The following is a 26,843-nucleotide window of genomic DNA, read 5'->3' as shown; positions in this document are numbered from 1 at the left end:
AAAAAAAAAAAAAAAAATTCAAAGGGGCGAGAGGTTTGGTCCTCCATTCAGCAGACATGTCTCAAACACCTGTGGTACCTAAGGCGAGCATCTGAGAGACACAGCTGCATAAGTGGGCAGGGCCCTGGCACTTCCAGCTAAGAAGTAGAGGCTCTTCTGCCCAGCCAGGCAGGTCCTTAGGAGAAGGAACCCTGGTTTCATTGAGTCTTTCTGTCCCTCATCCCCCAGGAAGGCCACTCTGGCTGACATTGTGGAACAGCTGCAGGAGAAAGAGGCAGGCCCAGGGCTGCCTGCTGGGGTAAGTTGAGCCTCGGATGGGTGGGGATACAAGGACCCCTTTTTCAGAGCAGGGGGCAGGATCTCAGAAACAGTCAGTGCCTAGCCCTGGCAGGACCCATTCCCTACCTGGAACCTGCAGAGACAGCATGGACTCTCAGGGTCCCCAGAATCTGAAAATGTCCCCCTTAGAAAGACGGGGCACCTACTTAAGAGACCCCTACTCCCCCTCCACAGACACACACACAGACTCTTCCCACATCTGTCCTGGACTCCGTATTTCTTCAGCCCAGTGGGGTCCCAAATTCCTTCATAGCCTCATACACGCACACACAGAAGGAAGCCCCAGGTTCCTCCTGCAGACAGCGGGGACACGCCCTGCTTGCACCCCCACCTCCAGAAATCTGGCTGCCTCTTCCCACCACCGAGAGGGATTCGAAACCAGTGAGTCCTAACAGACTCACTCCCAAGACCCCATGGGGCCCTAAGAATTGGGCCTCCAACCCTGAGGTCCTCCCATACTCGCCTCCAAGACAGACGGCCCTGCAGACGGATGGGACCCCAGACCCATGAGTCCCCCAAACAGATGACCCCCCACACCCCCTCCATGGACAGCACCCCTTTCCCCCTCCCTTCACACAGCCGTCGCTGCCTCAGCCACGGGAGCTTCCCCCAGGCCGCCTGCCTAACGGGCTTGAGCCGCCCGAGCGGACACCTCGGCCGGACCGGCCCCGGGCGCGGGACCGGCCCAAGCCGCGACGGCGGCCTCGGCCAAGAGAGGGTGGTGAGGGCGGGGGAAGCCGGCGCTCGCGCTCCGCCCCGGCCCAGGGCGGCTCCGCCCCCGCGCCTCCGCCACCGCCCACTCACACAGTGCAGCACGAGGGCTTCCTACTGCGCAAGCGCGAGCTGGACGCTAACCGCAAGTCGTCCAACCGGTGAGCGTATGGGCGGGGTTTTGGAAGGTGGGTCTCAGGCTCTGGGTGACCAATGAGTGGAGCGGTGGGACTGAGGAGCGGGTGTGGTTCAACTTCAGGCCCTCCAGCAGGTGGGGGTGGTAGGTGGGGCCAGAGGGGGGGGGGTGGATGAAATCAAGAAAGCCAACCAATGAGCAGGAGAGGGTGTGGTTTAGCGTCAGGCGCGCCAACCCGTGGGGGTAGTAGGTGGGGCCAGATGGGGGGGGCTCAACTTGGATGATTCCAACCAATGAACAGGAAGGGGTAGGACGTAAGGTTCGTGCATCTAATAGCTGATGGGTGGAGCTTAGGTGGGAACAGAGGGAAAATGTTCTGAAAGTGAATAAATTGGAACCTAACCTCTTAGCAACCAACCCAGGAGTTGACTAGCTAAATAGCAAAGAGGGAGGCGTCTGGTTGAGAAGGTTTCAATGGTTTGTCGTGGAGCCTGGAGAGGTCACCCAACCAGTGAGTGGGGTGGGTCCACCCTTGAAGTTTCAAATTGGGGGAGGGTCCAAAAAGGGGCAGAGCCCAAACTAATGAGGGTAGGGGTTGAGAAGAGGGAGTCATCTCTTACAGGTTTCCAACTGAGGGTTTAGCCACTATGTACCTGCTCTTAGAGTCCAGCTCCTGCTTGTCCACCCTCTTTTTGTCCTACTGAGAGGCAGAATCTGGGGACAAGTGGAGCCAAAAAGGGGTATCACCAGCCAGTAATGGCGTGAGGGCTAGTCCCAAGATATGAAGTGGGCAGGACAGATTCAGATTTTGCTAGTGGAATCTGTAGGTGGTCCTTCTTCCTCGTACCTAATGCCAAGGTAGGAATAAGCAAGGGCACCTAGTATATCTTGCTCTTGGAGGAATTCCTCCTGGATCGAGGCTTTGGATGGCTGGAGGGACAGGAATTCTTTATTCCAGACAGTAGACCAATAGACCTTCCTTGAGAAAGCTCCAAGATTGGGGAGGATTGAGTGGAGCAAAGGCTTATGGAGGAGACAGCTGAAGTCTTACCTTCAGGAAATTCAGTATGGAAGGGGATAAGGAAGGGAAACCCCAGCCTAGGCAACGGCTTGGTACTGAGAGACTTAGATGCTCCCCTCGGGGCAGCAACAGCCATAAGGAAGCGCATTTTAGGCATATGGCCCAACTAGGGTGCAAAAGTCCAGAGGAAGGAAGGGTCAGGCATATTCAGCCCTTGAGGATGTTAGTGTAGAGTTATCAGGCAGAGTGCTGTGGCTCTGCCTTGAGCCCCATCTTGTCACTCCAGGTCGTGGGTGAGCCTTTACTGTGTGCTTAGTAAGGGGGAACTGGGCTTCTACAAGGACTCCAAGGGCCCAGCATCCGGGAGCACACACGGTGGGGAGCCGCTGCTCAGCCTGCACAAGGCCACCAGCGAGGTGGCTAGTGACTACAAGAAAAAGAAGCATGTCTTCAAGCTCCAGTGAGCCCCCCAATGGGCAGGAGGGAGGGATCCAAGGCTCAGCTTCAACTCCCAGGGGGACCCTGACTTCCCTGGGGGACACTTGGTGGGCAGGTGGGCTGGACTCCTTCCCCAGATCTCTCAAGTTCTGTGTCCCTTCCTACAGGACCCAGGATGGCAGTGAGTTTTTGCTCCAGGCAAAAGATGAGGTGAGATCTGGTCCTTTCCTCCCTCTGTGTGGACCTCAGTAACGACCTGGCTGGCTGGCTCCTGGCCCAGAGTGATGGGGCTGTGAGAAGGGACACTCATAGGCCAGAGTTATCAGGGCTGTAATGGGAAAGCCCACAGGCACTGAGAACCCAAAGCAGGTTCCTAACCCAGTGGGGAGTAGGAAGGGCTTCAGGGAGGGCTGCCTGCAGTTCCTGATGACAAACTCCAACCTCTTTGCCGTGGTCACTCAGGTGAGACTGGAAAGATAGGAGGGAGTTTGCTTTAAAAAGGGGTGATTTGGTTGGGCACGGTGGCTCATGCCTGCAATCCCAGCACTTTGGGAGGCCAAGGCGGGCAAATCACCTGAGGTCAGGAGTTCGAGACCAGTCTGGCCAACATGGTGAAACCCTGTCTCTACTAAAAAATACAAAAATTAGCTGGGTATGATGGCAGGTGCCTTAATCCCAGCTACTTGGGAGGCACAGGCAGGAGAATCGTTTGAACCCAGGAGGTGGAGGTTGCAGTGAGCCGAGATGGAGCCATTGCACTCAAGCCTGAGGGACAACAGCTCGAGACTGCTTTCAAAAATAAAATAAAATAAAATAAAATAAAATAAAATAATAAAAATAAAAACGGTGATTCAGAGGGACAGTGGGGGTCTAAAAAAAGGAGTGATTCAGGTCGGGCACCATGGCTCATGCCTGTAATCCCAGCACTTTGGGAGGCCAAGGCAGGAGATTGCTTGAACCCAGGACTTCAAGACCAGCCTGGGCAACACAGAAAGATCCCATCTCTACAAATAATAATACATTAGCCAGGAGTGGTGGCACACGCCTGTGGTCCCAGCTACTCAGGAGGCCGAGTGGAAGGATCACCTGAATCAGGGAGGTCAAGGCTATCATGAGCTGTGATTGTGCTATTGCACTCCAGGCTGGGCAACAGAGTGAGTGAGATTCTGTCTCAAAAACAAGAGGGGGTGGGGGATCTAGGTAGAGGGAACTGCAAGTGCAGAGGACCAGGAGTGCAGAATTGCAAAGGGTTAACTGCTGGAGGACAGAGTTCATGGAAGAAGGTCCCAGAAAGTTTCCCGGGAGATAGGTGTCTCAGGACATGATGGGCCATTTGGAGGAGATCGGATTTTTTATTTAAGGGCACTGGAGAGCTAGGGGGGATTACAGTGATGTGTGAAAAAGATTCCTGGCCTGGCACGGTGGCTCACACCTGTAATCCCAGGACTTCGGGAGGCCGAGGCGGGCGGATCACCTGAGGTTGGGAGTTTGAGACCAGCCTGACCAACATGGAGAAACCCCACCTCTACTAAAAATGCAAAATTAGCCGGGCGTGGTGGCACATGCCTGTAATCCCAGCTACTCAGGAGGCTGAGGCAGTAGAACTGCTTGAATCCGGAAGGCAGAGGTTGCAGTGAGCTGAGATAGCGCCATTATACTCCAGAATGGGCAACAAGAGTGAAACTCCATCTCAAAAACAAAACAGGCAGGGCGCAGTGGCTCACGCCTGTAACCCCAGCACTTTGGGAGGCCGAGGCGGGTGGATCACGAGGTCAGGAGATTGAGACCATCCTGGCTAACACAGTGTAAAAATACAAAAAATCAGCCAGGCGTGGTGGCAGGCGCCTGTAGTCCCAGCTACTTGGGAGGCTGAGGCAGAATGGTGTGAACCCAGGAGGCAGAACTTGCAGTGAGCTGAGATCAGGCTACTGCACTCCAGCCTGGACGACAGAGTGAGACTCCATTTCAAAACAAAACAAGCAAAAAACAAAGAAAGATTCCTTTGGCTACCTGCTTGGGTAGTCCAGGCCGTGGCCAGGGCCAGGGCAGGGACCCAAGTGGGAGAGCGCATGGCTGGGCCACACAAGCCTGTGGGGAGAGGAGGAAGAGGAGTCTGAGAGAGGCAAGCATGGAGGTGGTTTGAAGAGATGTTGAGAGTAATAACTAACACTTGTTGTCTCTCTCGATCCTCACAAGATGCAATGAAGAAGTAGGCCTTTTTTTTTTTTTTTTTTTTTTTAATGACACGGAGTTTCTTTCTTGTTGCCCAGGCTGGAGTGCAATGGCGCAATCTCAGCTCAGTGCAACCTCCGCCTCCCGGGTTCAAGTGTTTCTTCTGCCTCAGCCTCCTAGGTAGCTGGGATCACAGGCATGTGCCACCATGCCCGGCTAATTTTTGTATTTTTAGTAGAGATGGGGTTTCTCCATGTTGGTCAGGCTGGTCTCAAACTCTTGACGTCAGGTGATCCACCCGCCTCGGCCTCCCAAAGTGTTGGGATTACAGGCATGAGCCACCACGCCCAGCCAGAAGTAGGCCTTTACCCACTACATGACTTATTTTACTTATCTGCACAATGAAGATTAAAAGTAGTTTCTTGGCCTGGCATGGTGCCTCACACCTGCAATTCCAGCTGGGAAGGCTGGAAGGGTTTGGGAGGCTGAGGTGGGCAGATCATTTGAGGTCAGGAGTTCAACACCAGTGTGGCCAATGTGGCGAAACCCCATCTCTACTAAAAATACAAAAAGTAAGCAGGCATGGTGGCGCATGCCTGTAGTCCCAGATACTCAGGAGACTGAGGCACAAGAATCCCTTGAACCTGGGAGATGGAGATTGCAGTGAGCTGACACGGAGCCATTGCACTCCAACCTAGGGGAAAGAGCAAGATTCTGTCTCAAAAAAAAAAAAAAGTTTCTTATCATAGAGTTACTGTGAGAATTAAATTGCTCCATGTTTAATTGATACATGATAAACTGATACTTAGCACAGGGCCTAGTAAATGTCAGTGCTGTAGTAGTGACTGCCCATATTATTATCATTGTGTCATTTATCTCTGTAGTAGGAAGTATATATAATCCTATTGCATAAGTTTAAGGGAGTTAAACCACTAAAGTGTTTGGAACAGAGCCTGGCACATACTGCTTTGTAACTGCATCATCATCATCATCATCATCCCTTTTTAATAGATGAGAAAACTGAATTTCAGAGAGGGTAGTCTGATCTGAAATTCACCTATTATTCCAGCTTCCCTCTTCCAAATGCGGACTCTGTGCTCTGTTTCTTCCCCCAGGAGGAGATGAACGGCTGGCTGGAGGCTGTGGCAGCCTCAGTGGCAGAACACGCAGAGATCGCCCGCTGGGGCCAGACACTACCCACTACTTCATCCACAGATGAGGGCAACCCTAAGAGGGAAGGCGGAGATCGCAGGGCCAGCGGGCGCAGGAAGTGACTTCCACCCCCAGGGCTTGACACATCTGTCTCCCCTCTTTTCCGCACTGTGGGCACAAAGACACTTTTTCTTCCGCAGGGGCGGGAGCTCCTAGTTCTAACACTGAGGACGCGTGACATGGTGGGCACCGGAAAGGAGGGGACTTCTCCGGCACCCCAAGAAGTGGTGGGGAGATTGCTGCCCCTATAGCCATATCTCGGCCCCTTCCCACTCACCACCCCCACCCCAGGTGCTGGGGCTCCCTTATTTTTATGCAATAACTGAGCTTGATGGGGGTGGGCAGGGGCCTAGTTGAGCCAAGCCCCCTGCCCCATCCGCAGATCCTGCCCCAAGAAGCTGGGGTGGTGGGGGCGGTAATTCCTGCCCCCCCTCTCTGCCCTAGGGATGGGCACGGGGGCGCTGGTGAGGTCCCCTGGACCATCCAGGGTGCTAGGGGGTAGGGAGGGGACACCCCCTCCCCGCCTTTACCTCACTTCCAATGCTGCCTTGATCTCTGTCTGGGAGGGGGGAGTGAAGGGGCCCTAGCCCCTGCACTCCACCGCCTCAGAGCCATGCGGTTAATTCCTGACTTAGTTTATTTTTGCAAAACGTCGATCTCCTCCTCCCCCGCCCCGCATCTGCGAAGGCTTTTAATGGGAGGGGCGTCAAAGCTCAAAACTGTCTTCCTCTCTCCTCCCCCCTCCAGTTGTAAATGGCACTTCATGAGGGGAGGGGTGAGGGGAAGCCCTCCCCCTGCATGCTTCTGGCTGGAGCACCTCCCTGGGGAGTGGGGGGATTGGGTTGTGGGCAGCCCCCATGGCCGCCTGGAGAAGCCGCTGGTGCCCGGGGGTGTGGGGCGGTGTGGCGGGCGCACACTGTATGTACCTATAATAAACCCTTTGGCTTTGACGGTCTATGGTCCTTTGTTTGGGTTTTCTGGGCTGCGCCCGGGAGGACTGAAAGGAGGGCTGTGGTGGCTGTAGGGGTGGGTGCAGGGTGGGGAGCGGGGCACGGGAGTACCGTGGCTGCGGAGAACATCCAGATGTACCCCTTGATGTGGACTTAATTTCGGGGTCTAAACACACGCCCCTTGACGAAGCACCTAGATGCCATACCTAAAACGAGAATCTAGAGGGATGGAGAATATTTCGTTATGCTTTGTAACAAACTTCCCCAAAGGCGACTCTGGGTCCGCCCCGTCCAGTTCAGGAAAGGCGGACCCCTTTAAGGAGGCGGAAAAGTTAACCGCGATGGGCAGGCGCTCTGTCCAATCGCTAGTGACCCCTGGAGTCTCTGGCCCAATGAGCAGCCGATGGAGGCGGGGTCCGGATGCACACCCGGAAGTGGGTGAGGGCCAGCCGGCTCGCCTGGGGGCCATGGCAGCAGCGGCTACTGCAGCCGAGGGGCTACCGAGTCGGGGGCCTCCCGGGGAAGTCATTCATCTGAATGTAGGAGGCAAGAGGTGAGTGTGGGAGACTCCTGAGGTCCCATCCTTGGGGGCGGGAAGCGGGGTGGGAGTATCCGCCTCTCTTGGGGGAATCCCTGTCCATCAAGGGTTGCTCCGCCCTCCGTTGGAGGCGCGAGAGCCTGGAAAAACGCCGGGGAGGGGGGAAGGGAGGGAACCCTGGATCCTGCGGGAGGGGGCCGCATTCCTCACCCGCTCCTCTTCATCTCTTGCGTCCGTTTACCTTCCCTGCCCAGATTCAGTACCTCTCGCCAGACTCTCACCTGGATCCCAGACTCTTTCTTCTCCAGGTGATCGGGAGAGCGAGTTTGGGGAGAGGGTAGGAGGGATGGAGAGGGCGTGGGAGACCTAGTGAACACTCCCCCGGCCCGTGACGCCCGCTTGTTGTCCCTTCCCTGCAGTCTTCTGAGCGGACGCATCTCGACGCTGAAAGATGAGACCGGAGCAGTGAGTCGGAAAACAGCTGAAATGGGATGGTGGGAGGGGTTGGTAGGAAGAGGGGCAGGACCCCACTCAGTCCTCCCTTTTACCCCATCCATCCTCTGCCCCACTTTCCCGCAGATCTTCATCGACAGGGACCCTACAGTCTTCGCCCCCATCCTCAACTTCCTGCGCACCAAAGAGTTGGACCCCAGGTTGGCGTGGAAAAAGGGGAGGGAGTCCCTCACTGTCTTCACCCCCTGAGAAGTTCTTTCACCTCTGAATGTGAAAGAACTTTCACCTCACATGAGCTCCATTCTATTAGAATTCTCATTCGGAACCTTGATCAAAGGCCAGGCGCGCCAGGGTTGCTCACGCCTGTCATCCCAACACTTTGGGAGGCTGAGGTGGGAAGATCAGTTGAGCCCAGGATTTGGAGACCAACCTGGGCAACATAGCGAGACCCCATCTCTAAAAAAGCAAACAAGCAAAACTTCATGAGAACCTTGATCATTTTAAAATTATATGTCCTTCGATTTCTCCCTACACACACACACACACACACAAACACAAACACACACACATTCCTTCCACCCATATCATCACTCCTTAGAATCTTGATTCCATCAAAACTTCCTACCCCTTGACATTCTCTATGCAGTTTTGAAAATTGCCCTCTCAGAATTCTCTGCTCACCCCCACACCTAGACCCTGACCTCTAGTCAATTCTACTCCCCAGGGGTGTCCACGGTTCCAGCCTCCTCCACGAAGCCCAGTTCTATGGGCTCACTCCTCTGGGTAAGTGGGAGCCCCAACTATTATCCTCATTGTATAGAAAACCAACTCTGTAGTGATGCTGCCTGCCCCTCTTCCCCTTCTCTCCTGAAAGAGGGCTGGGGTAGAGGTGGGAGGACTGGTTATAGCCCTGGCTGGGTCTGTATTGGTACTGGGAGGAGTACTGGTACTCTGTGTAGAAAGAAATGGGGTGGCCTCAGCATCTCCCTAAGTCCCAGCCTTTAAGTCCTCCTGTTGCAGTTCGTCGCCTTCAGCTTCGAGAAGAGCTGGATCGATCTTCTTGCGGAAACGTCCTCTTCAATGGTTACCTGCCCCCACCAGGTGGGCACTCCCAGTGGAATGGAGGGGCGTGGAGGTGGGCTAAAGACTACATTTCCCATAAGGCTGCAGCTCTTGGTGCCTGTGCTAGTGAGCCCTGAGATACAATGGGGGGGTGTAGTTACCTATCAAGTGCTTGGGCTGATACTTGGAAAGAAGTTGGAAACAGCATTTCCCATGAGGCAATGGGTCAGCTAGCCCTTGAGGCGCAGAAGGATGCCCTGGAGCCCCATGGGAGTTGTAGTCCAGGTTTGGTTTATTTGTAGGGGGGGCTTTGGAAGACCTTGGATTCTTTGCATGGAGGGGAGAAATATTTATAGGAAGTTATTGACAGTAATGCCCATGATAGCCAGCCCACTGACCATTGAAGGTATGCCCCAGTGGTTATTGGAACTAGGCTTTTCTGATTGGTAGAAGGAACAGAGTGGGGAAATTTCATCTACAGCTTTATTTCCCTAACTGCAGTCAGTACCTGCTACCTTCATGAAATTTGCCAGATATAAAGACCTGTAGTAGTATTTTTCCAACTGAGTTTTATCCTGTTTTCCAAAAAACAATCATTTTATTTGTTTATTTATTTATTTTTTAATTTTATGAGACAGGGTCTGGCTTTGTCGCCCAGGCTGGAGTGCAGTCTTGGCTCACTGCAACCTCTGCCTCTCAGGTTCAAGCCTTCCTCCCACCTCAGCTCTGCCACCGAATAGCTGAGACTATAGGCACTTCCCACCACGCCCGGCTAATTAAAAAAAAATCATCTTAAATGCAAGCTTTATATTATAAATACAAAGTAAACATGAAAATAAAACCCAAACATAGCAGTGTTATTAAACTCTGGCCTGGAGCCATGGCTCACACCTGTAATCCTAGCAGTTTGGAGGCCGAGACAGGTGGATCACTTGAGACCTGGAGTTTGAGACCAGCCCAGGTGACATAGCAAGACCTCGTCTCTACTAAAAATAAAAAAAAATTAGCCAGGTGTGGTGGTGTGCACCTGTGGTCCCACCTACCCGGGAGGCTGGGGTGGGAGGATCACTTGAACCCAGAAAGTCAAGGCTGCAGTGAGCTATGATCATGCATGACACCCCAGCCTGGGCAACAGAGTGAGATGCTGTCTCAAAACAAATCAAAACGAAAAACAACTCTGGCTAGATGCTATTGCTTGTGAAAGGTGCAGTCTTCCCTTTATTAAAAGTGAAAATTAGGGCTGGGCATGGCGACTCACGCCTGTAATCCCAGACTTTGGGAGGCCGAGGTGGGTGGATCACCTGAGGTCAGGAGTTCAAGACCAGCCTGGCCAACATGGTGAAACCCTGTCTCTGGCAAAAATACAAAAGATTAGCCATGTGTCGTGGCGGATCCCAGCTACTTGGGAGGCTGAGGCAGGAGAATTACTTGAACCCGGGAGGCGGACGTTGCAGCAAGCCAAGATTGCGCCATTGCATTCCGGCCTATGTGACAAGAGCGAAACTCCAACTCAAAAAAAAAAAAAAAGGAAAATTAGGTAATACTGCAGATTCATTAATATAACAGCAGCAGCAAACTCAGTCTTCCTCTGTGCTGGGCTCAAGGGAACTGAAAGGGGAGTAACTTGCTATGTGGTTCAGCGTAATTTCATGCCATGTCACTGCACCACCTAAAATCTTCACCCGGAGACTATGTCCCACACGTGGGGAAATCAATCACTGTCATATTAAGTGCTTGCTGTGTGACAGCCACGATTACAATGACTGTTACTCTACCTCTTATTCTCACTCTAGTGTTCCCAGTGAAGCGGCGGAACCGGCACAGCCTAGTGGGGCCTCAGCAGCTAGGAGGACGGCCAGCCCCTGTCCGACGGAGCAACACGATGCCCCCCAACCTTGGCAATGCAGGGCTGCTGGGCCGAATGCTGGATGAGAAAACCCCTCCCTCACCCTCAGGTACGTTTCTATCTCGTGGAAGGTTGGGGGAAATGTGGGGCCCCTGTGACCCTCTTCTGATCCCTACTCTTCCCCTCAAGGACAACCCGAGGAGCCGGGGATGGTGCGCCTGGTGTGTGGACACCATAACTGGATCGCTGTGGCCTATACCCAGTTTCTAGTCTGCTACAGGTGCTTGGGGAGGGAGTGGCCAGAAGTCCCAGCCCTGTTGATGGGAAGGGCATGCGGTGAGGGCTGGTGATGTCCCCTCAATCCTACAGGTTGAAGGAGGCCTCTGGCTGGCAGCTGGTGTTTTCCAGCCCCCGCCTGGACTGGCCCATCGAACGACTGGCACTCACAGCCCGGGTGCCTGGTGGGGCTTTGGGTGAACATGACAAGATGGTGGCAGCGGCTACCGGCAGCGAGATCCTGCTATGGGCTCTGCAGGCGGAAGGCAGTGGCTCCGAGATAGGTATGACCCCAAGCCTTTTCCAGAACCCTCTGTCCTTTAAATTCTACGGCCTGTTAAAATAACCCACCCCATAAAATTCTCAAACCCATAAGAATTCTCTGCCCTATTAGATCTCTTTGTGTCATTAGAATGCTCCAGCCCTTCAGAATTCTATATCCTGTTAGAATTCCTTGGCTTCCTAGAAAAATCCACCCACATACAATTCTCCCTCCATCAGAATTCCCTGCCCTGTTAGATCTCTTGGTTTTGTTAGAATGCGCCATTCTGTGTGGCCATTGGAAATCTCTGACTTGGCCTGGCGCAGTGGCTCACGCTTGTCATCCCAGCACTTTGGGAGGCTGAGGCGGGCAGATCACTTGAGGTCAGGAGTTCGAGACCCCCCTGGTCAACATGGTGAAATCCTGTCTTTACTTAAAAAATACAAAAAATTAGCTGGACGTGGTGGCACGTGTCTGTAATCCCAGCTACTCAGGAGGTTGAGGCAGGAGAATCACTGGAACCTAGGAGGCAGATGTTGCAGTGAGCTGAGATCACACCACTGCATTCCAGCCTGAGTGACAGAATGAGACACCATCTCAAAAAAAAAAAAAAAAAAAAAGAAATCTCTGACTTATGGCTGGGCACAGTAACTTACACCTGTAGTTCCAGCACTTTGGGAGGCCATGGCAGGAAGATTGCTTGAGGCCAGGAGTTTGAGGCTGCCGTGAGCTACGTAAGCCATGATTGCACCACTGCACTCCAGCCTGGACAACAGAGCAAGACCCTGTCTCAAAGCCTCAACAACAAATCTTGGACTTTTTAATCTGTCCCCAAATCAATCTCAGCCCTCGTAAGAATACCCTGCCACCACTGGAGTTTTTTTGCCTTGTTGCAAAGCTCAATGCTGTTAGAATTCCAGAACCCTTTAGAATCCCATACCCCATCAGAAATCTTCTGGCCCATTTTATCCTCTCTAATTCCTGCTGGAATCTTCACTTTTTTTTTGAAATGGAGTCTCTGTCTGTTGTCCAGATTGGAGTACAGCTCACAATCTCGGCTCACTGCAACCTGTGCCTCCTGGATTCAAGCAATTCTCTTCTCTCAACCTCCCAAGTGTGCGCTACCACACTCAGCTAATTTTTATATTTTTAGTAGAGATGGAGTTTCACCATGTTGGCCAGGCTGGTCTTGAACTCCTGGCCTCAAGTGATCTGCCCACCTCAGTCTCTCAAAGTGTTGGGATTACAGGTGTGAGCCACCATGCCCGGCCCCTGATGGAATCTTCTAATCTTCAAGGATTCTGTGGTGCCACCTCTCCTCCTCCATGAGGCAGGGTTCCAGCCAAGCCCTTTTTGCCCACTGCAGGGGTCTTCCATCTGGGGGTGCCTGTGGAGGCCTTGTTCTTCGTCGGGAACCAGCTCATTGCTACAAGCCACACGGGGCGCATCGGGGTGTGGAATGCCGTCACCAAGCACTGGCAGGTCAGAGTTCTGGCCAGCCTGGCTGACCCCTTCCCAGTTTTCCAGACCATACAGACCCAGGGAGGGGTTCACGTCTGCCCCCACCCCCATCCCCTAAACCTGGAGGAAGCCAGAGAACCAGCAGCTGGCCAGAGCCTGGGGATGTCTGTGATAAAGGCCTAAGGAGCATCAGGGAAGTCTTCCTGGAGGAAGGGCTGCAGAGCCCACATGAAGCATGAATGTGTTTGAAAAGGAGGGAGAATTCTCTGGGACTGGGTGAGAGAACAGGTTAGGGGAGATGCTGTAGGAGACAAGAACTGGCTTGGCTCGGTGGCTCACACCTGTAATCCCAGCACTTTGGAAGGCTGAGGTGGGAGGATCGCTTTGAGAGAAAGACAGACAGAGGCAGAGAGACAGAAAGGGAGAAAACCAGGCAAATAGAAATAAGAAATAGAAAATCAGAAAGAGGTGACAGAGAAAGGTAGACAGAGTCAAACCAGACTGAGCCACTGTGGCAGATGGGGGAACACCGAGAGATAAAGGGGGATGAATTAGAGTCATGTCAGAAGTAGAGTGGAGGCCGGGTGCGGTGACTCCCGCCCGTAATCCCAGCACTTCGGGAGGCCGAGGCAGGAGGATGGCTTGAGCCTGGGAGTTTGACACCAGCCTGGGCAACATGATAAGACTCTCTACACAGAAATTTAAAAAATTAAAACTTTAAAAAGTACAGAGTCCAGGAGAGGCCAAGAGTCAGAGAGAGATGCATCAAAGGGAGGAAGGGAGGGAACAAGACAGGGACAAAGGTAGGCCTGGGGTGGATGGGGCTGGGGAGCAGTGGGTGGGTTCTGGAGGTGGAGGAGAGGGCCCATCCTCTGTGAGGGGTCACCACGGAAGCAGAGGAGTGGAAAGGCTCCCGGCTGCAGCCTGTCCTGCCCCACCCCCAGGTCCAGGAGGTGCAGCCCATCACCAGTTATGATGCAGCAGGCTCCTTCCTCCTCCTGGGCTGCAACAACGGCTCCATCTACTACGTGGGTGAGCAGCAGCCTGTGTCCTGGGTGCTCGAGAGCCTCCCCTGGGAGAGGGGAAGGGAGGGAGAGAGGCTGGGGCACCCGGCACAAACCCGCTCCACCCTCCCTGCCCACCGCAGATGTGCAGAAGTTCCCCTTGCGCATGAAAGACAACGACCTCCTTGTCAGCGAGCTCTATCGGGACCCAGCAGAGGATGGGGTCACCGCCCTCAGTGTCTACCTCACCCCCAAGACCAGTAAGCTATGACCCACCTTCCCCTGCTGCTGTCACCAGCCAGCCCCAGCCCCAGCTTGCAGCTATCCCCCAACTTGTGTAGCATGACCCAGGGGGGGTTATCGAGGGGTGGCAGATTCAACTCTCTCTCTCTCTTTTTTTGTTTTTTTTTTTGTTTTTTGAGACAGAGTCTCATTCTGTTGCCCAGGCTGGAGTGCAGTGGTGCAATCTTGGCTCACTGCAACCTCCAGCTCCTGAGTTCAAGCGATTCTCCTGCCTCAGCCTCCCGAGTAGCTAGGATTACAGGTGCACACCATCAGGCCTGGCTAAAACAAAAAAAGAAAGCATATTAGTGATTTCTAGAGGGTATCAGAAGTGAGAAATGTGGAGCTGCTGCTAAAGATCAGGGGGTTTATTACGGGGGTGATGAAAATACTCTGGAATTGGTTCATGGTGATAGTTGTACAATCTTGTGAATATACCAAAATCCGCTAAATTGTGCACGTTAAAATGGCAAATTTTATGGTATGAGAATTACGTCTCAAAAATTAACCCATTCTGCATTTGATGTCAAGAAAACAAAACAAAAAACTGTCTCAAGTAAGAGAACTCAGCTTCATCTGCTGTAAAACATGCATCTGTGTTGTTTTATGAACATGTGAACATCATGCCTTAATCACAAAGATGGGAAAGAAACACAAAGATTAACTCCTAATGGTCCACTCTGCCCCGGGTGGAGAGGCTGGTCACGATCTAGCACCTAGAACAGTGCTTATACAGGGATGCTTAGTAAATATTTGTTGAATGACTGGATGAGAGTTGAATCTGGCTGGGCACGGTGGCTCACACCTGTAATCCCAGCACTTTGCGGGGCTGAGGCGGGCGGATCTGAGGTCAGGAGTTTGAGACCAGCTTGGCCAACATGGTGAAATCCCATCTCTACTAAAACTACAAAAATTAGCCAGGCATGGCAGAGACTGTAGTGAGCCTGCTGCCCAGGCTGGAGTGCAGTGGCGTGATCTCAGCTCACTGCAACTTCTGCCTCTTGGGTTCAAGCAATTCTCCTGCCTCAGCTTCCCGAGTAGGGGATGATTACAGACGCGCACCACCATGCCCAGCTAATTTTTCTACTTTTAGTAGAGACTGGGTTACGCCCTGTTGGCCAGGCTCAATATGCTTCCTATACCTATGGATTTGCCTGTTCTGGATAATTCATGTAAATGGGATCATACATTATGTGGCCTTTTGTGTCTGCATTTTTCACTTAGCATAATTTTTTAATGGTTAGCATTTTCTGGGTGTTAAGATATCTTTACCTATTCTAGGTTACACAGATCTTCTCCTGAGTTTCTTCTGGAAGATTTACAGTTTTAGTTTTTATGTGGAAGTCTGTTCTATCAGAAATTAAATTTTATGTATTACATGAGGTAGGGATTATTCTTTTTAAAAAAAAAATAGAGAGAGGGTCCTGCTCTGTTGCCCAGGCTAGAGTGCAGTGGCATGATCTTAGTTCTCTGCAACCTCTGCCATTCGAGCTCAAGTGATCCTCCCACCTCAACCTCCTGAACAGCAGAACCACAAGCTTGCATCACCACACCTGTCTAATTTTTGTATTCTTTTGTAGAGATAGGGTTTTGTCATGTTGCCCAGGCTAGTCTTGAACTCCTGGGCTCAAGTGATCCTGACACTTTGGCCTCCAAAGTGCTGGAAATACAGACTTGAGTCACTGTGCCTGGCCATAGCTGCTGCTGCTGCTGCTTCTTCTTCTTCTTTTTTTTTTTTTAAAGCAAAAATAAGTTAATAATATGCCTAACTTCATGGCAGATTATCACCTTTCTTCCTTGTAAGGCCCTTTTCTTATCTTTTTTTTTTTTTCTTAGACAGAGTATCGCTCTGTCATTCAACCCAGACTGGAGTGCAATGGCGCAATCTCGGCTCACTACAACCTCTGCCTCCTGGGTTCAAGCAATTCTCCTGCCTCAGCCTCCCAAGTAGCTGGGATTATGGGTGCCTGCCACCATGCCCGGCTAATTTTTGCATTTTTAGTAGAGGTGGGGTTTTGCCACATTGGCCGAACTGGTCTTGAACTCCTGGGATACTCCTGCCTTCGTCTCCCAAAGTGCTGGAATTGCAGGCGTGGACCACTGAACCCAGCCTCTTATTTCACTTACTTATTCATTTCCTCCTCATCTCCCTTCCCACCACATGCCACTATTATGTCATTTTTGTTTATTTTTTGAGACAGAGTCTTGCTTCTTCACCTAGGCTGGAGTACAGTGGCGCAATCATAGCTCACTGCAGCCTCACCCCCTGGGTTCAAGTGATCCTCCTACTTCAGCATCTTGAGTAGCTGGGATCATAGGTGCATACCATCACACCCAATTAGTTTTTTAAAAATCTTTTGTAGAGATGAGGATCTCACTATGTTGCCCAGGCTGGCCTCAAACTCCTGGCCTCAGGCAATCTTCCTGCCTCGGCCTCTGTTCTCTGTTTTTCTTTCTCTTTCCTCTCTTATTTGCTGTTTCACTGTTATAATTTCTGTCTCTGGGCCTCTCCTCCTCTGACCTGTGCCTTTGTCTCCCTGTTCCTGCATTTCCCACATCTCATCACCATCTTTTTGTGTCCTTCCCTCTCTCCTTGCTTTCTGTGTCTCTGTTCTGTGTCTCTTTCTTCTTTCTCTCTCTCTCTCTGTCTTTCTTTTTCTTTTTCTTTTTTGAGACAGAGTCTCATTCTGTCATCCAGGCTGGAGTGCAGTGGCGTGGTCTTGGCTCATTGCAACCTCTGCCTCCTGGGTTCAAGCAGTTCTCATGCCTCAGCCTCCTGAGTAGTTGGGATTAAGGTGTGCACCACCACGCCCAGCTAATTTTTGTATTTTTAGTAGAGACGGGGTTTCAGCACGTTGGCCAGGCTGGTCTTGAACTCCTGACCTCAGGTGATCCACCCGCCTCAGCTTCCCAAAGTGATGGGATTACAGGCATGAGCCACTGCGCCCAGCCTCTCCTTGCTTTCTGACTGTGTCTCTGTTCTGTGCCTGTTTCTTTCTCTCTGCCCTGGTTTCTGTTTCTGTGGCCCAGGCCCTCTCTTCATCCTTGGCCCCTCACCAGGTGACAGTGGGAACTGGATCGAGATCGCCTATGGCACCAGCTCAGGGGGCGTGCGGGTCATCGTGCAGCACCCAGAGACTGTGGGCTCGGGGCCTCAGCTCTTCCAGACCTTCACTGTGCACCGCAGCCCTGTCACCAAGATCATGCTGTCGGAGAAGCACCTCATCTCAGGTGAGCCTCTGTGGGGTGCTCCAGTGCTGGGAGAGACAGCTCAGAGGGGAGTGTGGAGGCAAAAGGATTAGAATTTCCACTGGGGAGGGACATTGTGTAGGAAGAGAGCTCTGGTGGAGAGGATTGACCTGGGATGGGACTGTAATTGCAGAAGTGAGAGAATACCATAAGGGGATCGGTCTGGGGAGGAGTCAATCTGTGTGTGTTCGGGAAGCCATCAATTCAGCAAGGATTTATGGGGCACCCACCGTGTGCCAGGCATAGGGGATACAGTGATGAACAGGACAGGCCAAGTTCCTGCCCTCATGGAGCTGACATTCTAGCAGGGATGGCAGACAATAAATATATAGAAATGGACATCAATGGCCAGGTGCGGTAGCTCACACTTATAATCCCAGCACTTTGGGAGGCCAAGGCGGGTGGATAGGACAGGAGCAGGGACCTCTGGGAGGGGGGTACTGATATGGCCCAGGCAGGTGACAAAATGGACCAGGACCAGCGTGGGGCAGAGGACAGGGCAAGGTGACATCAGGCTCTGGAACAGTTTTGGAGGCAGAGGCAACAGGGTTTTTAGCATTTGGAATTCTGGGGAGGAAAGGATTCTCTGAAAGGGAAGAACTCAGCAAGGGCTGACCCTCCTGAAACAGAGCTGCCCTGGGGCTCTGGAGGGGCAGGCAGCATTGATGCGTACAGCAGGCCTGATCTCCTGCTCTCCCTGTGCCCCCTCAGTCTGTGCCGACAACAACCACGTGCGGACATGGTCTGTGACTCGCTTCCGCGGCATGATTTCCACCCAGCCCGGCTCTACCCCACTCGCTTCCTTCAAGATCCTGGCGCTGGAGTCGGCGGATGGGCATGGCGGCTGCAGTGCTGGCAATGACATTGGTGCCTACTGGCTCCTGGCTTTCCCACTCCACTGACCCCCTTACCTGACCCCTGTTGACCTCCACTAATTCCCACTTGTGGCCACCTGACCCAGGAGCCTGCAATGATTGGGGTGTCCTGATCCTTGAGGCACCTGAGCTCCACTGACTGCTGCAACCCCCCAGCCCTCTCTGGCTCTGCCCAACTCCAACAGCCTGGGAAAGGGACCCGGGTCTTGGGGTGGTGGGTTTCATCAGTGGGGAAGGAAGTCTGAGGCTGAGGGGACCCCAGCTGGCCCTGACCCCTGCCCCTGCCTGGCCCAGGCCCCTACGGCGAACGGGACGACCAGCAAGTGTTCATCCAGAAGGTGGTGCCCAGCGCCAGCCAGCTCTTCGTGCGTCTCTCATCTACTGGGCAGCGGTGAGGACAGTCCTGTCCAACAGGGAGGGAGGTCAGGGGAGAAGGCAAGATGCCAGCCAGGTCACTGAGGCCAGAAAGGGGTCACAGCCAAGGAGCATTGAAAGATCAAAGGCTGGGAGGGAGGACAGGCCTGGTGGGTTTGGGGCGGGAGGTATCAAAGGTGTGATGGGTGTGGGTGGGAGTGACCTGGCGCAGTGCCAGCCCAGTGCAGGCAGGGCCAAGTTGGTTGGAGGCACAGGGGGAGGGGTCAGGGTGAGATGGGGGCACAGGCAGAGGGGTTGGGGTGGAATAGAGGAGACCCAGGGAGCTGTAGGAGCCTGGCTTCAGCTGGGAAAGGGGCCTCAGAGGCTGTTCTGGATGAAGGGACTCTGAGCAGAGACCTAGAGGACAAGTAGGAAGGAGCAGAAGAAAGAAGGGAGGGGAAGGGGGCCCCAGGCTGAGGGAACCGTATGTGCAGAGGCTGAGAAGGACCAAATAGGGTCACACGGGAAGGACACATGGGCTCCTGGGCTGGAGCACAGGAGGTGAGGCTGGGGTGCAGATGCAGGCGGGCCTTGTCAGGCTGTAGAAGGGCTGAAGCTTTGTCCTGTGTGGGGAACTGTGGCCACTGCACGGGGAATGAAAGGAGGCTTGGTGGGAGGCCAGGAGCCCAGGGAGGAGGCCAGGAGGCTGATAGGAGGTGAGGGAGCAGCTGGGACAGGCCTTGGGCTTTCCGTGGCAGTGGGAGCAGGGAAGAGCAGAGGTCTCTGGGAGACTCCCTGGGCGTTTGGGGCTGGGATGTGCAAGAGCTGCTGGACCCTTGGGACTGGAACTCGAGAGAAAAGCGGGCTAGGGATGGATAAAGACTGGGGTGACCCCTGGGGAGGCAGGAACTGCAGCCACGGTGGTGGGGACTGGGACTGGGAAGGGTGAGAAAGCGAGGGTGACTGCCTTCCCCACTGCCCCCACCAGGGTGTGTTCCGTGCGCTCCGTGGATGGCTCACCCACTACGGCCTTCACAGTGCTGGAGTGTGAGGGCTCCCGGCGGCTCGGCTCTCGGCCCCGGCGCTACCTGCTCACCGGCCAGGCCAACGGCAGCTTGGCCATGTGGGACCTAACCACCGCCATGGACGGCCTCGGCCAGGCCCCTGGTACTCCCTGTCCCACCCCAATCCCATCCCTAGCCCCACAGCCTCACCCAGAACCACTCTCCACAGCCAACTTCTTGATCTTTCTCCCAGGCCCTTACCCTCTGACCTCTTTTCCTTTGACCCCCTCTCTGCTCCCCATCCCTTCCTGCGCTTGTTTTTCAACCCCTGTCTCAGCCTCTGGCCCCCACGCATTGATCTCTGCCTCCTCTCTCCTGTCCTGTCTCTGGGTGCTTGCACTGCAATGCAACCCAGGCCCTTGCCCTATGACCCCTGTCTTGCCCCCTGACCCTGCTTCCGTGCCCCCCAGCAGGTGGCCTGACGGAGCAAGAACTGATGGAACAGCTGGAACACTGCGAGCTGGCCCCACCGGCTCCCTCGGCTCCCTCGCGGGGCTCTCTGCCCAGCCCCTCACCCCGCATCTCCCTCACCAGGTAGCTACACCTCCACTTCCCCTTCTGTGCAATGGAGGGAGAGGGGAGAGTGTGGTGGCTCCAGGGGCAGAGTGGCTCAGCTGCCCTGTGATGACGTGCACTTACTGTCCTTACTTCCTCAGCCTCCACTCAGCCTCCAGCAACACCTCCTTGTCTGGCCACCGTGGGAGCCCAAGCCCCCCACAGGCTGAGGCCCGGCGCCGTGGTGGGGGCAGCTTTGTGGAACGCTGCCAGGAACTGGTGCGGAGTGGGCCGGACCTCCGACGGCCACCCACACCAGCCTCTTGGCCCTCCACCAGTCTCGGCACTCCCCTCACACCTCCCAAGATGAAGCTCAATGAAACTTCTTTTTGAACAACGCAGCTGCCATGATGCCTTGGGATGCCCTGGTCCTGGGGGACTCAGGTGCCTCCCTGATTCCTATGGGAACCCTGGGTTCAGGGCCAGGGCCTCCTTGGAATAAATGGTCATTGTTACTAGGTCCCCACCTTCCCTCTTTTCTGGAAGCCAAAGTCACCCTCCCCAATAAAGTCCTCACTGCCAACATCTTGCTTATTCTTAGCAGGTTTGGGACACCCCAGGAAAGGGGTGGGGGAGATGTGGGACCAAACCGGATAATGCAAAATCAGGAACATCTACCTCTCTTGTTTAAGCAAAGGAAGGCCAGGCACAGTGGCTCACACCTATAATCCCGGCACTTTGGGAGGCCAGTTTGCTTGTGCTCAGGAATTTCAGACTAGCCTGGGCAGCATAACAAAACCCCATCTCTACAAAAAAATTAAAAAATTAAGCAGGCATGGTGATGCATGCCTATGGTCCCAGCTTCTTGGGAGGCTGAGGTGGGAGGATCACTTGAGCGTAGGAGGCCAAGGCTACAGTGAGCCATGATCACACCACTGCACTCCAGCCTGAGTGACAGAGTGAGATCCTGTCTCAAAAAACGAAACAAAACCAAAAGAGGTGTTGCAGGGGAGGAATGTGTTGACTTTTACTTTGCCTTCAGGCATGGCTGGATCCAGGGGTTCAAATACTAATCCAGAATTTTTTTTTTCTTTTTTTCTCTTTCTTTCTTTCTTTCTCTCTCTCTCTCTCTTTCTTTCTTTCTTTCTTTCTTTTTGAGACAGAGTCTCACTCTATCATCCAGGCTGGAGTGCAGTGGTACAATCTCAGCTCACTGCAATCTCCACCTCCCAGGTTCAAGCCATCCTGCATCAGCCTCCGGAGTAGCTGGGATTACAGTTGCGCACCACCATGCCCACCTAATTTTTGTATTTTTAGTAGAGACAGGGTTTCACCATGTTGGCCAGGCTGGTCTCAAACTCCTGACCTCAGGTGATCCGCCCACCTCAGCCTCCCAAAGTGCTGGGATTACAGGTGAGAGCCACTGTGTCCGGCCCAGAATATCTTTTTATCTCCTAACTTCACTTACGTCTGGAATGCATCCTCAGTCAGGTTTTCTCTCTGTGGCAAGGTGACTCTAAGCAGCTCCTTAGCAACTCTCTTCTCCCTAGCAACAGCAAAAATCACAGGAGTGATTCTCATGGGCTTGAATTAAGTCAGGTGGCCATCCCTGAACCAATTACTGTGGCCAGTGTGATGAAGGCCTTCCATTATTCCAGCCTGGATCATGTGTCCTCACAAGCCTGGAGGTGAGGTCAACCCCAAGTGGGTAGAGTGGAGGAGGAGTTCCTGGACAGAGGATCAAGCAGGGACGGGTGGCTGCAGGAGGCATAAACACAGATGTAAATGGATTGGTTACTGCATCCTTAACATTTGTACCTCAAACCTCAACACTGCAAAAATCCCCACCAGCATCCCTGGTTGTGCTGTTTCTTACCTCTTCTGGAGAGGGTGTATGGGATAGGTTCAGCTAACCTAAGCCTTGACATCCTTGGGATTTTTTTTTTTTTTTTTTTTTTTTGAGAGTCTTGCTCTTGTCGCCCAGGCTGGAGTGCAGTGGCACAATCTCGGCTCATTGCAACCACTGCCTCCCAGGTTCAAGTGATTCTCTTACCTCAGCCTCCTGAGTAGCTGCGATTATAGGCACCTGCCACCATTCCTGGCTAGTATTTATTTGTTTATTTAGAGACAGAGTCTTGTTCTGTTGCCCAGGCTGGAGCGCAATGGCGTGATCTAGGCTCACTGCAACCTGCACCTCCCAGGTTCAAGTGATTCTCATGCCTCAGCCTTCCAAGCAGCTGGGATTACAGGCACCTGCCACTATGCCCAGCTAATTTTTGTATTTTTAGTAGAGGCAGGGTTTCGCCATGTTGGCCAGGCTGGTCTCGAACTCCTGACCTCAGATGATCCACCTGCCTTGGCCTCCAGAGTGCTGGGATTACAGGCGTGAGCCACTTTGCCCGGTTGGCCTTGGGATTTTTTTTCACCAAATAATGCTTGTTCTGTGGCACTTCCTCGAGGGGGTTTTCTGCATCTTTTTTCCTTGTGCCAATAAAAAAGGGACAGAAAGTGGGGACAGACGAGGAGTAGAGAATTCTAGAATATGCTAATTCTAGAATTCCATAGTTTCTGGAATGCCAGAGCTTCTGAAACATAGTAGAGAGGGGTCTAGAACGTTAGGACATGTTGGACACAAGGATATTCTGGAGCGCTCATGGATTAACAATATTAGAATTCTCCCCTGCTTATCAGAGAATCCAGAATGTAGAAGTTTCTGACAAAAAGGACCTGGAAAATCACTGATTCTAGAATAGGGGAGTGTCAAGGGGAGTTCACACCCGTGAATCTCCACCGGTAGGAATATCTTGCATGCCAGGATGTCTGAAATGCTGAGAATTACAAGATACAGAAAGGAATCAGGATTACCAGGAAATCTAGAGAATAGAAGAGATCCTGGACTATCCGCCCTTCCAGAGCACTGGAAGATTTGTTTGCATTCCAAGAAATCCATAATGCAGGAGATTCCGGATTATCAGAGAATCTAGAACACAAATGGGAGACTTCAAAGGTGAGTGCTTCTGAAACCGGGGTGTTCTGAAATAGCTGTGCATCTCAAACCCTAATTTTGTTTTTGTTTGTTTGTTTTTGAGACAGTGTCTTGCTCTGTTGCCCAGGCTAGAGTGCAGCAGTGCAATCATGGCTCACTGCAGCCTCAGCCTTCTGGGTTCAAGCGATCCTCCTGCCTCAGCCTCCTGAGTATCTGGGACTACAGGTGTGTGCCACCACAGCCAGCTAATTTTTAATTTTTTTTTTTTTTTTGTAGTGACATTGTCTCACTGTGTTGCCCAGGCTGGTCTCAAACTCCTGGGCTCAAGCCATTCTCCTGCCTTAGCCTCCCAAAGTGCTGGGATTGCAGGTATGAGCTACCACGCCCAGCCTCAGACTCTAGAAAATTTTTTACATTCCAGGATATTCAGAATATTGGGGGATACTGGCATATTAGGAAATCTAGTATGTGGGGGGAGGAACTGGAAGGTCAGGAAATCTAGAATATGGTGGTGTTTTGTAATGCTTACAGATCTAGAATATTAGGGTCATTTTTTTTTTCCAGGCCAGAGAATCCAGAACACTCGTGTTTCTGGAATGCTGATCATTTTATTTTTATTTTATTTTATTTTTAAATTTTTATTATTTTCTTTATTTCTTTTCTTTTCTTTTTTTTTTTTTTGAGACAAGGTCTCTCTCTGTCGCCCAGGTTGGCATGCAGTGGTGTGATCTCAGCTCACTGCAAACTCCGCCTCCCAGGTTCAAGTGATCCTCCCACCTTAGCCTCCTGAGTAGCTGGGATTACAGGCGTGCGCCACCATGCCTGGATACTTTTTGTATTCTTAGTAGAAATAGGGTTTCACTGTGTTGGCCAGGCTGGCCTCAAACTCCTGACCTCAAGTGATCTTCCTGCCCGCCTCGGCCTCCCAAAGTGCTGGGATTACAGGCGTAAGCCACCGTGTCCGGCCTCATTCTAGAAATGAGAGAGAGAGAGAGAGAGAGAGAGAGACAGAGAGGAGAGAATTTGGGATGTCAGCAAATGTAGAACACTGAAGAGCTGGGTTTTTTTAAATGCTAGAGATAGTATTATCCTAGTATAGTATTAACTCTGTGTGTTGCCCAGGCTGTGCGTGAGAGGGCATGAAGGGAGGGGTGGAAGATTCTGGAATGAGGGGGGACTAGAACTCTGAGGGATTCTGAAGGGTTGAGATGAGTTAGGATCCAAGGGGTGACATAGACACGACCCTGGGAGATAGTGACACTGATAGGGGGGATTGGGAGCTGGGGACTCCAAATTCTAGGGGGAGGGCAGGCTAACGCCGGAAGTTGCAGTGGTGAGCCAGAGGCTGTTGCCTAGCAACAAGCATTGAAGATGCGCTGGATCCCGGACAGAAGGGAGAAATTTCAGCAGCGCCCCCAGCAAATGCTCCAGCCACAGGGTAGGAGGCGGTGAGGGGGGAAGCGGGCAGGGATACGCTGTCCTGCAGGGTCATATGAGAAGGGGTCTTGGGGGTTATACAAAAACAGGGTCATGGAGTACAGTCATTGGGCAGAGCTGGGCTCTGGGACAGCCCAGGAATGGCTGTGAATGGAGTGTGAGTGCCGTCGTCACTGCCTCAGGGACTGTGTGTCCCTGGACGGTGCTGGACCCAGATTTCTGGGTGTCAGTGTAGGATGGAGACATGGATTGCTGTAGGTGGCAGTAACGGTGTATAGCCATGTGAGTCAGCCTGTGTGTCTCGCTGTAAGGGGGGTGAAGGGCTTCCCCGTCAGTCCTGCACACCCTCCTCGATTGGAAGAAGGAGCAGGAGTGCAGGGTGGGGGGTGCAGCTAGATCAGTTGCCATTCTTGGTCTGGGGTGGGCTCTGTGGTCACGGGCGTGTGGCCTAGTACCCTGTGTGGGTGGAGCCTGTGATCCACGAGGTGGGGGCGGGGCTAACGCCACAGAACTGGAAACCTTAAGAATCCAACTGCTGTGCGATATGGGGCCTGGAATCCCAAAGCGAGGCAAACATGAAAGGGGTGGGCTTGGGATCCTACATGTGGTCACGTGCCAATTTTCTGTGGGAAAGGGTGTGGCCTGAAACTCAGTGGAAAAAGAGGTGACTAGAGGCAGAGTGAAGCTCTGAGGGTGGTGCCTTTAGGAGAGAAGGGGCTTGTATTTCAGAGAATATAGGGTGGAGCCTTGAATTTATAATGATCTCAAAGAATTGATCCTTTCTGAAGGCCCTAGGCTTCAGGGGTTCCAGGCTCACCATCTGCAAAAGCTTGCTCCCCAAAGCTCTGTCCCTCAGTGAACCCAGCCAGGCTCTGCCCATGACCCACAGACTCTGCTCCCAGGGGACTCCTGGCTCTGCCCCCTCCTGCACCCCACTTATAGCCACCCCCAGAGGCTATCAGACCCCCTTCCTTGCCTGAGTCATTGAATGCTCCCAAGAGCATTCAGTCTCAAGCTGGGCTTGAGACTCTGAGCTTGAAGGCTTGAAGCCTGGAACTCCGGTGTGGACGTGGTTTAAGGTCCCCTGTGGCTTGCAGCTCCTAGTGGTGGAGACTCTTAGGCAAGGAGGGGATCGGAACTCTCTTTTATATAAGTTTATGTATTTATTTATTATTGAGACAGGGTCTCACTCTATCGTCCAGGATGGAGTGCAGTGCAGTGGTGCCATCTCAGCTCACTGCAGCCTCCACTTTCCAGGCTCAACCGATCCTCCCACCTCACCCTCCTGAGTAGCTGGGACTACTGGCGCATGCCACCATACCTGGCTAATTTTTGGATTTTTAATAGAGATGGGGATGTTGTATTATGTTGCCCAGGCTTGCCTCAAACTCTTGGACTCAAGCGATCCACTCACCTCGGCCTCCCAAAGTGCTGGGATTACAGGCCTGCGCCGGGGCGCCTAGCCGGAACTGGGAACTCTCTAAGGAGAAAGTCTGCAATTCTGGGTGGTGGGAGGCTGCTCTTGGGAGCGTTAAAAGACTCAGGTAAAGAAGGGGGTCTGATACCCTCGGGGGGTGGTGATAAATGGTGTGCAGGAGGGAGCAGAGTGTGTGGGTCAGGGACAGAGCCTGGCTGGGTTCACTGACGGACAGAGCTTCGGGGAGCAAGCTTTTGCAGATGGTGAGCCTGGAACCCCTGAAGCCTAGGGCCTTGAGAAGGGATCAATTCTTTGAGAAGATCCATTGTGAACTTGGGACCCTCAGAGGGGCAGGAGCTAGGACCTAGTGCGGGGTTGGTGCTCCATTTGCAGAATCCTGTCTCTCGCGTGGAAAGGGGTACGCGTGGGGGGGTCTTCCAGCTTCCACGCCAAGGAGGGAGCTAAATTGTGACCCGATTTTCCCAGAACTGGGAGCAGAGGGCTGAGGCCTGCCAGATGGAGTCCAGCTTAGGGGATCCTGCCCTCAACCCCTGCCTCGTATCCCTCCCCGTAAGCACCCCTACGCCTGGGACCTCTGCTCCATGAGAAGGTTCACGGAGCCAGTATCCGAGTCTTAGTTTCCCCCCACCGCGTGGGGAACTCGAGGTCCCCCGCGCCCCGCGTCCGGCACCTGTCCCTGCTGCCTCCTGATTGGCCGCGCGGCGAGCGCTGGCGGCGCACGGCTGTGATTGGCGGGAAGTTCACAGCCCTTGGCTGGACGGTGGAGAAAGTGAGTCGGCCTC

General features: G+C 53.0%; 2 protein-coding genes and 1 long non-coding RNA gene across 3 annotated transcripts in view; all 3 read left to right on the top strand.

The window, feature by feature from the left end:
• The first annotated feature begins 1,631 nt into the window (after window positions 1-1,631).
• On the top strand, window positions 1,632-6,096 carry LOC105542283. The gene is made up of 3 exons (XR_001006446.1): window positions 1,632-2,667; window positions 2,813-2,855; window positions 5,933-6,096. It is a non-coding gene; the product is annotated as an uncharacterized LOC105542283 (long non-coding RNA).
• Window positions 6,097-7,403: 1,307 nt separating this feature from the next.
• SHKBP1 (SH3KBP1 binding protein 1) lies at window positions 7,404-20,783 on the top strand. Its single transcript, XM_011983746.1, has 18 exons — window positions 7,404-7,532; window positions 7,772-7,825; window positions 7,937-7,982; window positions 8,097-8,170; window positions 8,695-8,753; window positions 8,991-9,071; window positions 10,826-10,987; window positions 11,068-11,158; window positions 11,248-11,438; window positions 12,783-12,898; window positions 13,822-13,909; window positions 14,025-14,141; window positions 17,224-17,394; window positions 18,124-18,279; window positions 18,582-18,678; window positions 19,630-19,808; window positions 20,116-20,239; window positions 20,362-20,783. Exons 1-18 carry the CDS (start codon window positions 7,447-7,449, stop codon window positions 20,591-20,593), a joined length of 2,124 nt encoding a protein of 707 aa, XP_011839136.1. The 5' UTR covers window positions 7,404-7,446; the 3' UTR covers window positions 20,594-20,783.
• Window positions 20,784-22,499: 1,716 nt separating this feature from the next.
• The window catches only part of LTBP4 (latent transforming growth factor beta binding protein 4), a 37,530-nt gene continuing 33,186 nt past the window's right edge, over window positions 22,500-26,843 (top strand). The window contains exon 1 of the mRNA XM_011983721.1: window positions 22,500-23,207. Within this exon, the coding sequence (XP_011839111.1) occupies window positions 23,192-23,207 (16 nt within the window). The 5' untranslated portion in view covers window positions 22,500-23,191. The remainder of the gene's footprint in view (window positions 23,208-26,843) is intronic.

The sequence above is a fragment of the Mandrillus leucophaeus genome, unplaced genomic scaffold (genome assembly GCF_000951045.1).
Source record: "Mandrillus leucophaeus isolate KB7577 unplaced genomic scaffold, Mleu.le_1.0 Scaffold106, whole genome shotgun sequence".
NCBI lineage: Eukaryota > Metazoa > Chordata > Mammalia > Primates > Cercopithecidae > Mandrillus > Mandrillus leucophaeus.
This window is presented reverse-complemented; position numbering and strand designations above follow the sequence as displayed.

Excerpts from the sequence above, each read along its gene's own strand:
- SHKBP1 (XM_011983746.1), top strand. The coding sequence starts at position 7,447 with ATGGCAGCAGCGGCTACTGCAGCCGAGGGGCTACCGAGTCGGGGGCCT. Across the intron at positions 8,171-8,694 it reads ACCAAAGAGTTGGACCCCAG|GGGTGTCCACGGTTCCAGCC; the intron begins GTTGGCGTGGAA and ends TCTACTCCCCAG. Across the intron at positions 12,899-13,821 it reads CCGTCACCAAGCACTGGCAG|GTCCAGGAGGTGCAGCCCAT; the intron begins GTCAGAGTTCTG and ends CCCCACCCCCAG.